General features: G+C 44.5%; 1 protein-coding gene across 3 annotated transcripts in view; it reads left to right on the top strand.

The window, feature by feature from the left end:
- Glis3 (GLIS family zinc finger 3) overlaps nt 1-13,973 on the top strand; it is a 420,852-nt gene extending 406,879 nt beyond the window's left edge. For all 3 annotated transcript variants that reach the window (XM_075973782.1, XM_075973783.1, XM_075973784.1), the window contains 2 exons: nt 8,799-8,981; nt 9,776-13,973. In XM_075973782.1, coding sequence (XP_075829897.1) covers nt 8,799-8,981; nt 9,776-9,912 — 320 coding nt within the window. In that variant the 3' untranslated portion in view covers nt 9,913-13,973. The remainder of the gene's footprint in view (nt 1-8,798; nt 8,982-9,775) is intronic.
- The last annotated feature ends 466 nt before the right edge of the window (nt 13,974-14,439 follow it).

The following is a 14,439-nucleotide window of genomic DNA, read 5'->3' as shown; positions in this document are numbered from 1 at the left end:
AGGAACACAGAAGCTCTGCCGAGGTGGCTCTTGTCCTTGGAGCACGTACTCTGAGAACCTCTGACCTTGTTCTCAAGTCGTCTGTTGAAAGAAGGGGGCCACTTGTTGGTTCCCAGCTGCTGAGCCCTGAAATAATCACACAGAAACTGTATTAATTAAATCACTGCTTGGTCCATTAGCTCTAGCTTCTTATTGGCTAACTCTTACATATTAATTTAACCCATTTCTATTAATCTATGTATCACCACGTGGCTGTGGCTTACTGGCTAAAGTTCCTCCGTCTCCAGTGGGGCTGCATGGCGTCTCTCTGCCTCTGTCTCCTTTCTCCCAGCATTCTGTTTAGATTCCCCCCACGCCTACCTAAGTTCTGCCCTATCAACAGGCCAAGGCAGTTTCTTTATTCAACAGTGGTATTTATAGCATACAGAGGGAAATCCCACATCCCCCATTTCCTCACCATGTACTCCACCATGTCCAGGTGAGGAGGATTCACCTCTCCTTACAGATGTCATCTTCCTTCTCGCTGTCTGTCCATGGAGGCTGCACACATGCAGCATGGCCTGAGTGCCTTAGAAAGCCAGTGTGGTCTTTGGGAAAAGACGGAAACAGACAAATGAATTAAACCTGCGTTCTTTGCAGTACTTCTCGTATGAGTCCCACTAAGCCAACAATGCTTACGGGCCTTTGAAGAAGGAGCCTGACACCTGTGTGCATAGTGGCCCATGTGCTTTGACACCAGTATTTTTTATGAACTATGTGTCTGGCTTTTAATGAATTACTCTAACATGGCTATTTCTTTTTCAGTAAGCTGGGGATAATATAGTTTATCTGGAAGGCTGTGGTCAGCATAAAGATTGTCTATGTAAAACCCCTAGGTCTGGCTTGGCTTGAACCACCAAATACTAGATCCTTTGCTTCTTTAGAACAGTTGTCCAAGTAGATGTCATAACACTAAGCAAAATATTATTCGGTGATATCCGTGCATGGAAACTGCCATTGAGGTAGCTCTGAACTTAGTAGATTTTTATATAGTGCCTATTTTAGTTCTTTTTCTGATTTGTACTATGTAAAGGCTAGACTAATAAATAATTCCAAATATTTGGCTATTTAGAAATATTAGTATAGTTGAAAGAGTTTCCTACTTTATTTCCATGATATCAAATATCAGTTACAAAGTCTTCCACAGTCCCTCTGCGTCTGTGCCGTTTGTTTCAACTACCAAGTTCCAAAGAAGAAATATCAAGTGCTTATGTGTGTATGAAGGACTCGTTAAGGTGTTTTGATATTAAAGTATCTGGCAGGTAATGAATGTGTATTCTCCCAGGCTGTTCTCTGAGCAAAACTTGAGTGTATGGAATCAGTCTGATAATACATGATCCCCAGACTAGAAACTGATGGTCTTTTAGGGGCTTCTTGCCTATTAATCTCCTCTTCTCGTTGACCTTTATAATGTATTACAGAAAATATTCAAATGGGGAAGGTCACAGTTTCCTAAGAGAATCATAGTTATGATGAGAATGAAAAAAAAAATGAGAAGAGCCAGGAAATGTGAAGATATCCCTCTTCTTTGTCTTTTTCTTTTGTCTTCTATCAATATTTGTATTTTCAGAGATGACCTGTGCTAGTCAGATGTTATCACCTTGGCACAAACTAGGGACATCTGGGAAGAGAAAAGATAATTAAAGAATTGCCTACATCAGAATTTTTTTGATTGACTGATAATTGATAGAGGAAGGCCCATTCCACTTGGGTGGTACTATTCCTGGGTCAGTAGCCTTAGGTTATATAGAGGAGAGTAGCCAAGCAAGCCAGAGTAAGCAGAATGGCAAGAAGTGTCCCTATGTGGTCTCTGCTTCAGTTACGGCCTTGAGTTCCTGCCTTGCCTTCCTCAGTCATGAACTGATACCTGAAAGTGGAAGATGAGATAATCCCTTTCCTCTCCTTGCTGCCTTTTGTGTATGGTGTTTATCAGAGCAATAGAAGAGTAGCTAGAACATGGTTTTAATGTGGGTGAATGTGGAGACTCCTAATGTAACTTAGGGAGGACCCACGAGGGAGGATCCACTTGACCAAAGGAAGCCCCTCATCTCCAGAGTGCAGAGACGGCTGTTTCAGCAGAGATCCTTCTTTCTTTTCAATGGCCCTTTTTCTCTTTCCTGTGCTCAGCATCTGTGGGTGCAGCAGACTCTTCCCTGTTCTACCCTCTGACTCTACATCCTAATGCTGAGTGAAACTGAAGGCAGAGGTGATGCTCCATCTTTTGTGCAGAGGTGAGATCTGCAAGTGTCTGTTAAGTGAAATGATATTTAAAAAGAAAAAAGGCACTGGTATAGCTCCATCCATTATACCGTGGCTAAAGCAGCACAGATGTCCTGCCGTGCAAATGTTTACCGAGTGACGGCGACTACTACAGCAGTTGCTATTCTAAGCTCTGTGGACGAACAGTGACCAATTGGGTGAGGTTCTTGACTTCATGGAACATTTCTTTGGGGGGGGGAGTATATATGTAGAGATAATAATAGAGAGATGCATGCATTTACCATTTCTTGGTTGTGAGCCATCTCTCCATCCCACAATTGTCATTTTTTAAAGACTATTTCTTGAGGCAGTTTTAGGTTAACAGTAAAATTATATGAAAAATAAAGGTGCTTTTCCAGTAAGTCCCTCTCCTTTTCCAGACTCGGTGGAAAGATACTTAATTAGTTCTCAAGGGCAAGGTCAAAGATCTCCAGGGTATCTACAAAGAGCCAGTAAGGTACTGGAGGAAAGAAATCCCAAGAGCCAAAGAGAATCGAGGTGTATATTTCTGCTTGCATATTCCTGTCTCTGGGACTCCGAGAGGACGACTCCCACTGACCCTCACTTGGGCTCAGCCATATCCCTACATAGGCAACAATCATGACTAAGGACAAAGATTCTACACTTCCTAAAGTAATCCACAAAATTACAGCCTTTGGAAAATAATGGGTCTTAAAGCTCATAAATATACATCCTTCTTCCTTTGACCAAGAAAAAAAAAACCGAAGTGCTCAACAAGGCATTGCTGCTGTCGTGTCCCCCCATGGGGCTGTTCAACAGTGCTGGCGGGAGAGTCTCTTCACTGAGACTGGTCCTTAGTTGTGTGGGCAGAGGCTCCCTCTTAGCTCTACCATCCCAGGCAAGGTCAGACAAAGGAACTATGTCAAAACTTCATGCTTTGTTGTTTGTTTGTCCTGTTGCATCCATTGCAGAAAAGAGAATAAGTCCTTTTCATCCCGGCATTGCTGTTGCAAAGGTGAAGTAAGTATACAGTCATTCTGCCCCGTCTGTTTGTAAATGGGGACATTTGACTGAACTCTCTAGCACCTTCCCCCGAATCAGAATTCAGTGGTACAAGAACTTAGCATAGCCAACACCGTGTATGGCACTTTGCAAGGTGCGAGCTGTCGATGGCATGAGTTTTCAACCACACGTGGTAGTGTAAGTTGGGTAGCGGCTTCCCTGTTGGCCCACTACCATCACATGGTTCACAGAACGGACACCCCCCTGTGATGCTCCCACTCCCTATGTGCCTGGTGAGGTATGGTCAGATACAGTGCACATAATGTGTCGCAGACTGCTCTCAGCTGCTCTTGTTTTCCAGAAAAGCACGAACTCTACAGAACTGGTGAGCACCCTAGCTCAGCCCGAAGCAGCACCTCACTTCCTTAGGGGAGGAGGTGAGACGACTGTTTTTCTTACGTATTCGTGCTCTGGTTCCTTCCCACAAGACCGAAGTGCGAATTGTATAAGAAACAAATAGATGTAACAGCCTAATATACTTCCTGTCTTGAAAGTCAAGAGACTAGAATAATTTGTCTGGCTTTTATTTCAACCCTTAGTCAACTCTGTGCTTTTCTTTCAAGAATTTAATCAGGAACGTTGCTGAAACGCGGTTGGCTGAGCCTGACAATCTAGACTGATCAAGTTTACACTGCCTAGCGTAGTACTGTGAACTATATGTAGTATGTGTAGTTGTTTACCTCTGAGCTACAGTTTGAGTGCTCGATAACCACACGTAACTACTATGTGCAGAAAAACACCACTATCCCTAAAGGAAAGTCCTGGGGGGCAGCACTGCCCTGGCAACCCCCTCCTCCCTCCTGTCACTTCTCTTCCACCTGGGAAGGAAGTAGGCACCTAACAGCACAAGAGGGACTGTGAACTCTTGCTCTCACTTGGCATCAAAGGACGTTAGGGACCCTATGTGGCAAGGTATGGAGAAAAGCTTTTAGGAATGAATTGTAGTGATGCATGAAGAAATTCGCAGACTTTAGGGAATAAAATGGGATACAAATAATGTTATATATGTATATTAATAATTTTAGCCATCTTGCAGAGTAGTCAATTGTACGACATTTTTACATATATTATATGCCCTATACCTCCTCCCCACTCTTATGTGTATGTGTGTTTGTGTGTGTGTGTAATTCAAAATTGTGAAGGCGTATATCTGGCCATTTCTCAACTATGTACATAAAGACAATTTCATTTGTTGTTTATACCAGCTTACGTTATTGTTATAATTAGCCCCCAATTTTTTAATAATTAGGAAAGCAAGTTTCTTTTTCGAAAGGAAAATTACCTTGCCCAACTTGTGACAAGGAGGGATGAGTCTCCTTGATCTTTTACATGCTGCATTTTAGATAAGACAAGATGAATAATGTGTCTGCCCTCTCCCATTTTTGGAAGCGAAATAACTTGGGTAAGAAAGAGGGGTGGCATTTGTGAGTGATGTGGTAGCTAGCATTTCTTATCAGCTTGTGTGGGTTTCTGTGTCCTTGTCTGTCATCAGTCCTAAAGGACAGGTACCGTCTTCCTTTTCGTTGGTCTCTCCAGCTGTTGTTGACCCCGCAGCTGGTAACCATTACTAACTTGCTGACTGACAGGTTGGCTGCCCTTGCCATCACTCTTAGATTTTATGCTTACAAAATGTGTTAACATCTTGCCTCCTTTTGCGTTGGGTCTGAGAAGTCCTGCTCTTTCCAAATTTGCTGTTTGAAAACCATCCACTGGAATATAGGAACCATTCATCTGAAAATGAGTTGGCCTTCCCCTAGGTTTGTATGTGTGACAAGATGCTAATGGAAATCTTTTTCTGATTGTGTTGTTTTTATAGAAATAGCACTGGGAAGAGACCACGTTAAAACTCTGTGATTTGATTTACCGCCACCACCCAAGCAATGCACTCGGCATCTCTGTTTGGGCTCCCCAAAGAGGGTGGGTACAGTTAATGAAGAGAGTTCTCCTTTCCCAGGTTAGCTATTAGAGTCATTAAACATGCTTGTAGGGACATTCTGGTTTTAACAGGTTCTCAAATCAGTTACAGTTCTCAGGCAGGAATCATAGACTCCATGGCTCTCTCCTTCTTTAGGTCCCACCTGGGAGATAAGGCGCGGTATGGATTATCACTGGGTGTGAAGCTGGTGTGGATTATCACTGGGTGTGAAGCCGGTGTGGATTATCACTGGCTGTGTTTTTGCTCGGTGTGGATTATCACTGGGTGTGTTTTTGCTGCCTCACAAACCTTTTAAACTTACGCACATCAAACACCAGAATACAGATGGAAGCGTGCGACATTTCTGCTCCCTCTCAGAAACAGGAGGGAAGATAGGCAAAAAAATGAATTAGTTTTTACAAAAGGCCAGTGAGTGTCTCTGTCGTTGCACCTGAATGATTGATGTTCCTGTTGGGAGACTCGTGGGAGTTCAGTGAAAAATGTCTTCTCTTCCTGGAAGGGTAATGTTACACTAAGGAGTGAAACGAGGGGATTTATGGGTGACAAATTTGAAAAGAGCCAGCGTGGAGCTGTAGATAGCAGACGTCTGTTCTGTGCAGTAAAGAGACGTTACATTCCAATAGAGCGCGGCAGTCGTTTCTTCCTGAGGTGCCCGTGCTACTTTCACGTGCGCCTGACTGTGGGGACCCAAAGTCACGATCTGTCAAAGGGATGACCCAAGCTGACAGATCCAATTTCTGGTTCTTTCAAACCACTTAGACCTGTTGTTCTAGGCCCCGCCGAGGTGAATGAGGAAGCCATGGTACATATTAGCTCACGCAGTGTCTTGCAACCATAGCTCATTTCTCCAGTGAGCCGATATGGGTTCATTTTCCTCACCTTGTGGTACGCTAAGATTACAATAAGTCAATCTTAATTCTATACTGGGGTTTACTGCCTATAGTTTACATCCATCTTACATCTATTTATTGAAGGGCATTTTGCCTTTTTTAAAGATTTAACTTTCCTTAATCAAATTTATCTTATTTTTGAGAACTGTATTTTCATGGTAAAGTGATTTACCTTATACTTTTTTTCTATTTTGCAAATGCATATATAAATTATATTATTAAAATATAGGGAACATAATTATATGCTATGTAAATATTGTATAATTTTTGTTGTAACTTGGTGTGAGATCATCATTATCATTAACCCCGTTTTACAAGTCAAGACGCTGAGACACCAAGACTGTGCGGTTGGTATGTATTTTAGTGAGGACTTGAACCCAGGCAGCCAGACTCCAAAATACTACTCTTAAAATCTGGGCAGAAATAAAGCAAAAAGGCAGCCATAGGTGAAGTATTTTGCTGTGCTCGTCCTGTGTTTAGACTATCATAAGCTGATCTCTCATAAAACGCTAACTTTGTTTCTTGCCTTTGTAAAGATGAGACAAACAAAGCGGTGTTGGTAGGGTGGCTGGTGGCTCTGTTTGGAGACCAGTGCAGCTTTCCGTACTCTGCCATTCTCTGATGCTTGGCCGCTTGGCCTCTGCTTCTGCCATTGTTTGTATTGCAGTGACTGTCTCGGCAGAACGTGCTCTTCAGCGTAGTCTTAGGATTACTGATTCTCGGGCGTAAAACTGAAGTCCAAGGGAACGAACCCGTGGGTATACTGTAGTTAGAAGGAATTAGATACTTGTCCAAAGAGCCAGAAAATAGAATCTGTTTTTCCCAGTATCTAAAAAAGTAAGCCGAGCCATGCGTACCTTCTTCTCCAATCACGCTTCAGCCCCAAGGAGAGATCCTTGCTGGTGTAATACATAGAACAGGAAATGTTAGTGTTATTTTAATGTCTCTATTTCTTGGTTAGCTGGGGAGTTGACTTCCTTCATTTTGGTCAGTTATTTGGAGTATTTGAGAGCGATCTGTTTGGGTCTTTGCCTGTCTCATTAAAAGCAGGCAAAGCCATTAGGAATCAAAACTAAGAAGTCATAACTTCATGTTTCTCTATGCTTAGATATGGAATTTCCATAGATACAGTTTTAGTCTAAACTCTAATGATGCTTTGCCTTTCCCCAAACCTTACATGAATGTTTTCTACGGATTCTGTATAACATGTGCTGTTAGCCACTTAGAAACAACCATATTCTGTGAATTTGCCCAGAGCAGAAATCTGCATTTAGTCTCTGTCGAACATCATAAGCTCCTAGAGGGTGGCACTGTGTCTTTATGAGCAGCTAAACACATTTTAGTGGTGTTTACAGCAACTGTAGAATAGCCCTCGGCCAAGGTGAGTCAGGCATGTGCTGGGTAACAGCAGGTTCCAACTGGACAGCCAGAAGAGTGTGTTTTCAGTAGGGTGCCTGTACCAGTGTCCCTGGTTTTAGAGAGAGCCAAGAAGAACCAAATAGCACCACCACCCTTCCACACCGGATGAGTCTCAGCAAAGCTTTCCGTCTTAAGAAGACATGGCTGTAATGGTAGAAGACATTCGAGACCAGGGTTCCAAAGTTGTGTGAGCTGGTTCTGTGTTCTCCATCAGTTAGTGTTTGCAGAGGGATCCTAGGGTACTTCCTCTAGTAATCCCTTCATTTTTCCCATTAAAAACAGAAGAGTAATATCAATAATGGCTGGCATTTCTAAAGCACTTTAAAACATCATAAGCCTGCGTCTTTATCCAGTGACTCAGCCAATCCACACAATAGCCCTGCGTGGCAGACAATGGCACTCACATTTTACAGCTGAGGAAACACACAATGGAAAGCAGCATCCGAAGGCAACGGAGCCTCGGCTCCCCCATCAGTAGAGTGTGCAATGAGGATTGCATTATTATGTCTTTAAAAGCATATTACACGCTCCGAAAGTAATCCATTGATACGCATTATCATGAAGCAAAGAGAGAAAAGGGGAAAGTGAGGAATCAGGGGGGAATGTAGAGGCTCACAGAAAAGGACCACATGGGAACACAAGAAAAATAACATTGAATAAGAGCAGAAATGAAGGGGAGAGATGAAATAATGCAATACTATGGTTGTCCATAGGTTGGTGGGGGAATTTCAAGCATTGGGATATCTTTCTTCATTTCCTTTATCGTAGTATTTTTTTTTGTTTCCAGTTTCCTCTTTTGCTGCAAGGATTTGAAACAGTAATAATGATAGAATACAGTAGGCTCATGTGTAGGGTGCTAGGAACCTATTTAAAAGACTGAAGTGTTGGAAAGATGGATAGATTGGTCTGTGCTAGGCTATGTTTGTTTGTATTTATGATGGGCACGATCAAGGGCCTTGTGCAGGGTTTCAGTCGGACATGGAAACGGACTGAAGTGGGGGTAAAGACGTTAAGATGCCTGCAGAGCCCAGTGGGAGAACTGGGATGAGACCATTTCTCCCTAGAGTGGTCACAAGCCTTGAATGCAGCTCACCCAAACACTTGTTGAGACGACTTCTCAGGTTCTCTAAGATGCAAAGGCATTTTGTCAAATGAGTCCGACTCAGTGAGGCTCTTCCTGGATGGGGCTGGTTTCTGCCCTGAATTCGCTCACTGCCATGCTTGTGTTTCAGGATTTTATGGCCAGCTGCAGACATTTTGCCCCCCACATTACCCGGATTCTCAGAGAACTCTGCCACCCAGCAGCTCCTGCAGTATGGTGCCTGCCTTTGAGGACTGCCTGGTCCCTACGTCCATGGGTCAGACCGGCTTTGACGTTTTCCACAGAGCCTTCTCAACACACTCAGGCATTACAGGTGGGTGTCTGGGACTTGGCCCGCATGAAGAGAAGCTGGGTGCTTTTCCAGTTGCTGCCAGGAACGGTGTAGAATTCGGGAGAACAACCCCTGATATAACTTCTCGTCTTCACCTTCTGCCCTGGCTCTCACCCCTTTGTCCGCCTGCACAGCGGCCAGCATTTCTCCCCCAGGCTGAGGCAGTTCCTTCCAGTGTACCTCCCACTTCACCCTCTCACCTGTGCTATTCTACCCGTTTGGCATTGCTCGTTAATCCGAGTGATAAGTTATGGCACTTTCCTGCTAGAGTATCTTGGCCATACCCAGTCTCATCACCTGTCAAGCTCCCTGCTCTGGCACAGTGGTAAGGCTCATGACTACCTAGTCAAGTTCTCCAGACCTGCCCGCACAGACTTTCCCTTCATCTTACTTTTATTTTGTCTTATACTCACTTTCCTGATCCCACGTGTCCCTTCTTCTCTGCTTTAGTTCTGTTTCCTCCTTCTGGAACATTCTTCCCTTACTTCTCCATCTGTAAATTCCATTCTTTCTCCTGACTCAGCTTTATTGTTGTGACCCCTCATTCCATTCTAAAACACTTTTTACTTCCATTAAGGTCATTCAGCTTCATCTTTTCAGCTAAGGTTTTGTGTTAAGACACATCCATTCAAGCTGTTCTCTTCTACCATTCTCTTCCGCAAGGACACACCTAGGTCCCACCAGCATCTGTAGGTAGCATGGGTGTATTATGTAGCCACTGGGACCGCATAGCGCAGGAACTGACTGACTGTCTGTCTGTGTTCCTTCTCTTCCAGTGTACGATTTGCCTTCAGCTTCCTCCAGCCTCTTTGGGGAACCTCTCCGCAGTGGCCCTGAAGATCCCGCATTCTTGCAGCTCAGTGCTGTGGACCGCTGTCCCAGTCAGCTGTCCTCCGTGTATACCGAAGGCTAGAAGGCTCCGCAGGTCTCTCCTGCGCATCCAGGACCTTTGAGTCGCTCATCACCTCTTATTTTCATACTCTCACAAGATGTGTGAAGGATGTCAACCAAATCCGTGGAGCCAGTAGGGTCACGTGGTCTCTGGAAGGCGGGACTGGATGGTCGGTTCTGACTTTTCAGAAATGCCCGCACCTCTTCCATTTTCCCTCAGTTTGCTGGGCCAGGTGACAAGCAGGAATTTCTTTTCAAAGGGAATTTAGAGTCTCGCTTTAAAGATACCTGTCACTTCCTGCCTGTCAGCTTTCAAAAGACACCAGTGAATGTGTCCATGAATGGGATGACCCTTGCTGAAGGCTCGAAAGCGGGGAAGATGCCCAATCCCCAGAGGCCGGGTGTGCCGCCTCACCCTGTTTTCCCTCCTGGCTGAGTGACGCTCGCCCAGTCGAGGACAGTGAGGGAAATGCACGTCCAGAGCAGGTGTGGCTTAGACGCACTCAAACTCTGGCTTCAACATTTGTCTTACGTAGCCCATGCTAACTCTTTGCTCCTCAGTTGCTCCTCCACTGGCAAAATAAGGTTTTATATTCGCCGGCCTACTTTGGTTTTGAACTTTAAAGACTTGCTTTTTACATCTACTTTTAAAGGAAAAATATTTAAAGGTTTGTTCATTTGTTATAAGTCAGTACCCTTTTAATCACCCCAGCTGCGTGTATTTTACCACAGCCGTAACTCTTCCTGGCCTAATTTTGCAGTTTAGCAAAGGTTATCTGAGGGAAGCAGAATAGTTTTGTGCGTGTGTGCACATGCACACATGAACGCACGTGCACACACACACCCTCTGCCTGCCTCCCTCCAGGCTTGTTACAAGAACCCTTAAGTGCTGTGTCTGGTGGTTTGTTCCTCTAACCCCAGCATTTGGAAGGCATTCTGAGTTTGAAGGTAGCCTGGTCTACACAGTGACTTCCAGTCTAGCCAGGGCTACATCTTAAAAACTAATAGTAACTTTCATGTATTGATGGCTCGATGACTCCAGCTGAAAAACGTCTCGTGTGATGGTTTGTGCATTGCCTCTGCTCTAGTGCTCTGCCCAGGATAGACCAGGAATCACGAGAGCTGGGACACACTGAGGCTTGTGCGTGGCTTTGTTCAGAAACCAAGCCAAGCACCCCTGTGGTCCAGTTATTCTCCGTGCCTTCTGCCCAGTTCCTTCCAGGGGTCCATTCATCTGTCCGTCTCCTGTGTTCTGCCCTTCTCCGCATTTTCACGTCCTCTCCTCCTTCCCTAACTGTGTTTCAGCTGTACCGACATCCCCAAATCCTGTCAACTCTTGGGAATGTTCACAAAAGGTAGACTCAAGAAGGCAACTTTTTGGAACTCATCTTTGAAGGCCTGGAATTTTTTACAAAGCACCTCGCCTTTTTATGTTAAGCCTAAACACGACATCATTTTCCACTGACAGAAAGGTACTTTAAAAGAGTCTGTGTCCTAGGGCAGAGGCTGTACAAATAAGCCAAACCCCAAAAAGCTGCTCAGTTCCAGCATTCTGGTTTACTCATATTTCAGGATTTGTTTGCTTCTTAAAAAAATGCTTTTTCAAATGGAACTACAGCTAAATTCTTTATGAAACTGGGGTCACTGTGACCTTAAATAGCTCAGTGTTTGGGGGTCCTGAGACTGCCTGTGCTCTAATAGACAGGCTTGTGAGTCCCAAATCAGACAGGTCCCAAATCAGAAGAGTTCCACCTCTTCCCACGCTTCACTCCGGATGCCACTGGATGGGGTAGATAAAGAACCAGGTGTAGGTTCTAGTTTCACAGCCTATGGCTTGGTCTGATGTTGCTGAAAAGGTCGCATTCTTGGGGTGAACTATTGTGTAGACATCTGAGGCACAAGACCTTGAGTTCTCTCGGGTCTTCTGAACATTAAGGAAGAAGGCACATCAGGCTACCTCCATAGGTGAGCTCTCGGGCTGCTAAAACTACCACCCTTAAAGACCTGCTTGGGTCATTACACTTGGGCTAAGCAAGAACACACTTACGTTAACACTGACTTACTTGGTAGCGGCCCTCATTTGACTTCTGTCACATTCTAGAAAGAAAAGGAGACCCTACTCTCAAGGGAAGCATCGTTCAGTTCTTACACCCTAAAGCTTTCACAAGGCACCCTGGGCACATTTCATCTGGGTGCTAAGGAAAGAACAGATGAAAGGCTCTTGCCCGCTCCACCTTGTAGAGTTACATGAGTAGGCGGAGCATCATAGAAGGGAACAGAAGCACAGGGCCATACATGACATCTCCCCCTGTGGTGGAGACATGGGCTCGTGAGCCAGGCTCTGGACTCATGGTGGCCTCCCGCCTGGCACTGCTCCTTTCCTGGATCACCTAAGAGGACCTGGCGTCATCAAGGCCTTCTTACTAGGTCATTCATCCAGTCTCTGCCCCATAGACAGCCACAGAAGGACATTCTTGCTGTCAGAAAGAAGCATGCTTTGAGCCAGGTCCATTGCAGCCCCACTGAAGGTCCTCAGTGTATTCCTGAAAGCCACTGGTCTGTGGGCAGGGCCTAGTGACATGTCACATTCAGGGTCCTTCACATTGCACAAACTCTGTCTATCCTTAGGTTCCAGAATTTCTCCTAAGCTTGAAATGTGCCCCTCACTTACTTTGACCTACATAGTTTCGTCCATGTTTTTAAAGCAGTGAAAATCAAGCTTAAAAAACATAGATTATTCCCTTCCATTTCTGGGCCCTTTTAGTCCTGATGGGTAGCCATTTTTATAAACATCCAAATGGAAATCGTCATTCTCCTTTAAAAACAAAAACACAACAAAAAGTAATGCTGGTGAAAACACACATAGCCCAAATCCAATTATCCCATTACACAAAACAGATCAGTGTGCCTAGAGACATTTCATTGCTTCATCCGTTGCCATAACTCCCTAAAGGGACTGCATCAAAGTGTCACTTGTAATTTACGCTCTGATCATCACTTAAAAACTGTTTAAATATCTCATGGCCCTGAGAGGTACGGTCCCTTATGCGGTCTGCACCATGACCCAGCTGATTTTCAAGTGGACAATGCAGTGTGTGGCAGATCACAGGATAAAAATCCCGATTCCAGTGTTGGCTATCTCTAGTTCAAGTGTCCAACCGGCCAGGGTTCTAGTTCACTAATACAAGCTTGGGACAGGGCTAACCAGCCTCCTTGTCACAGAACTTATGGACAATAGCCTCCGCAATGTTCAGTTTTAAGATTTGGTATTTGATGTGTCTGTTTAGACCCATGTTGTCATTGCTGCATTTAGAGTAACAGGGCAAGAGAAAAAAAACCCAACTCATTGGATCAAATGGGGAGTATAAAAATGAAGAGATTTATTTTGTACAGACAAAGAAGTGTCCTCTGTAATGTTGCTGACATAAAGCACTTTGGGGAGGGGGGAACGTGGAAGTCTGTTTCCCATAAATCACGCAGGCCCTTCTACATTGTTATATATATACTCACGTAGAGAGAGGCGCTGCGTCTCTCGTGCTGGATGGGGCCGGCTGGGGTGGAGAGCGCATCTGGTGCTGGTTGTCGGAAATCTTTTAAGGAATTAGGTACACTTTTTTCTATTAATATGTATAGTTTTGCGATTTGTCACAGTTATGTTTCATATAATCATAAGTTATTTTGTCTTGTTTCATGAAGTCCTTTTTTTATGTCAAAAGCAAAAAAATGAAGGGATGGTGTACTTGGCACAGAATAAAACTGGAACTTAGAGGCTCGCCCCTCCTGCCTGAAGCACTCCTTCAGTGCAGTGGCTTTGAAACAATGGCAACCAGTGTTGTTTGTTTGTTTGTTTTATTGTTCAGTTCTGTCACCAGCCTCCTCTGTATTGGGGATGGTAATTATAATTAAAAGCAGATGGGGAGGGGGGGTCCAAGGCCAGCTTGAAAATGCCGCATCGCTTTGGGCCAGAACTGAAGCCTGGATTTGATTATAGATATGAGGACGAAATGGCAGTAAAAATGAATGTCTCCCCGAATCCTTTACATGTTGGGAGTGTCCATAAATAAAACATGAAGTTTTATTTCATCACATTTAATTAAAGCTTTTATACATGTTTTATTGGTTATTCTATTAATCCACTTCACAAACTGGATAAATGTGTGCGCGGGCTCGGAGTTTATTTGTGCTTTTTCAGCAGAGCGCTGCATCATGCTCCAGCAATGCCTCTGGTGCTTGCTACCCCAGGTGCTGGGCTTCCAATGCACCGCGGGTGGGAGGGGTGGGTTTTCAGTCCCGTTCTCCTAAAACCTTTCAGGGAAAGACGGCACCATCGGCCTCCAAAGATCGCCGCAGTTGGAATCCCTGCAGCCTCGTGGGACAGTGGTCCCTGCCCTGGCGTTCTGCTCTTAGAAGGCCCCCAAATCCCTTGCTGTACTGTGGCCTTTATACCAGTGATTCTCAACCTGGGGGGCGCAGTAGCCTGCATAGCAGATATTTACATTATGCATCCTAACAGTAGCAAAATTGCATTATGAAGTAGCAACAAAATAAT

Source organism: Microtus pennsylvanicus, chromosome 5 (genome assembly GCF_037038515.1).
Source record: "Microtus pennsylvanicus isolate mMicPen1 chromosome 5, mMicPen1.hap1, whole genome shotgun sequence".
NCBI classification, from domain to species: domain Eukaryota; kingdom Metazoa; phylum Chordata; class Mammalia; order Rodentia; family Cricetidae; genus Microtus; species Microtus pennsylvanicus.
Note: the sequence above shows the minus strand (reverse complement) of the source record. Positions and strands in the feature narration are given on the sequence as shown.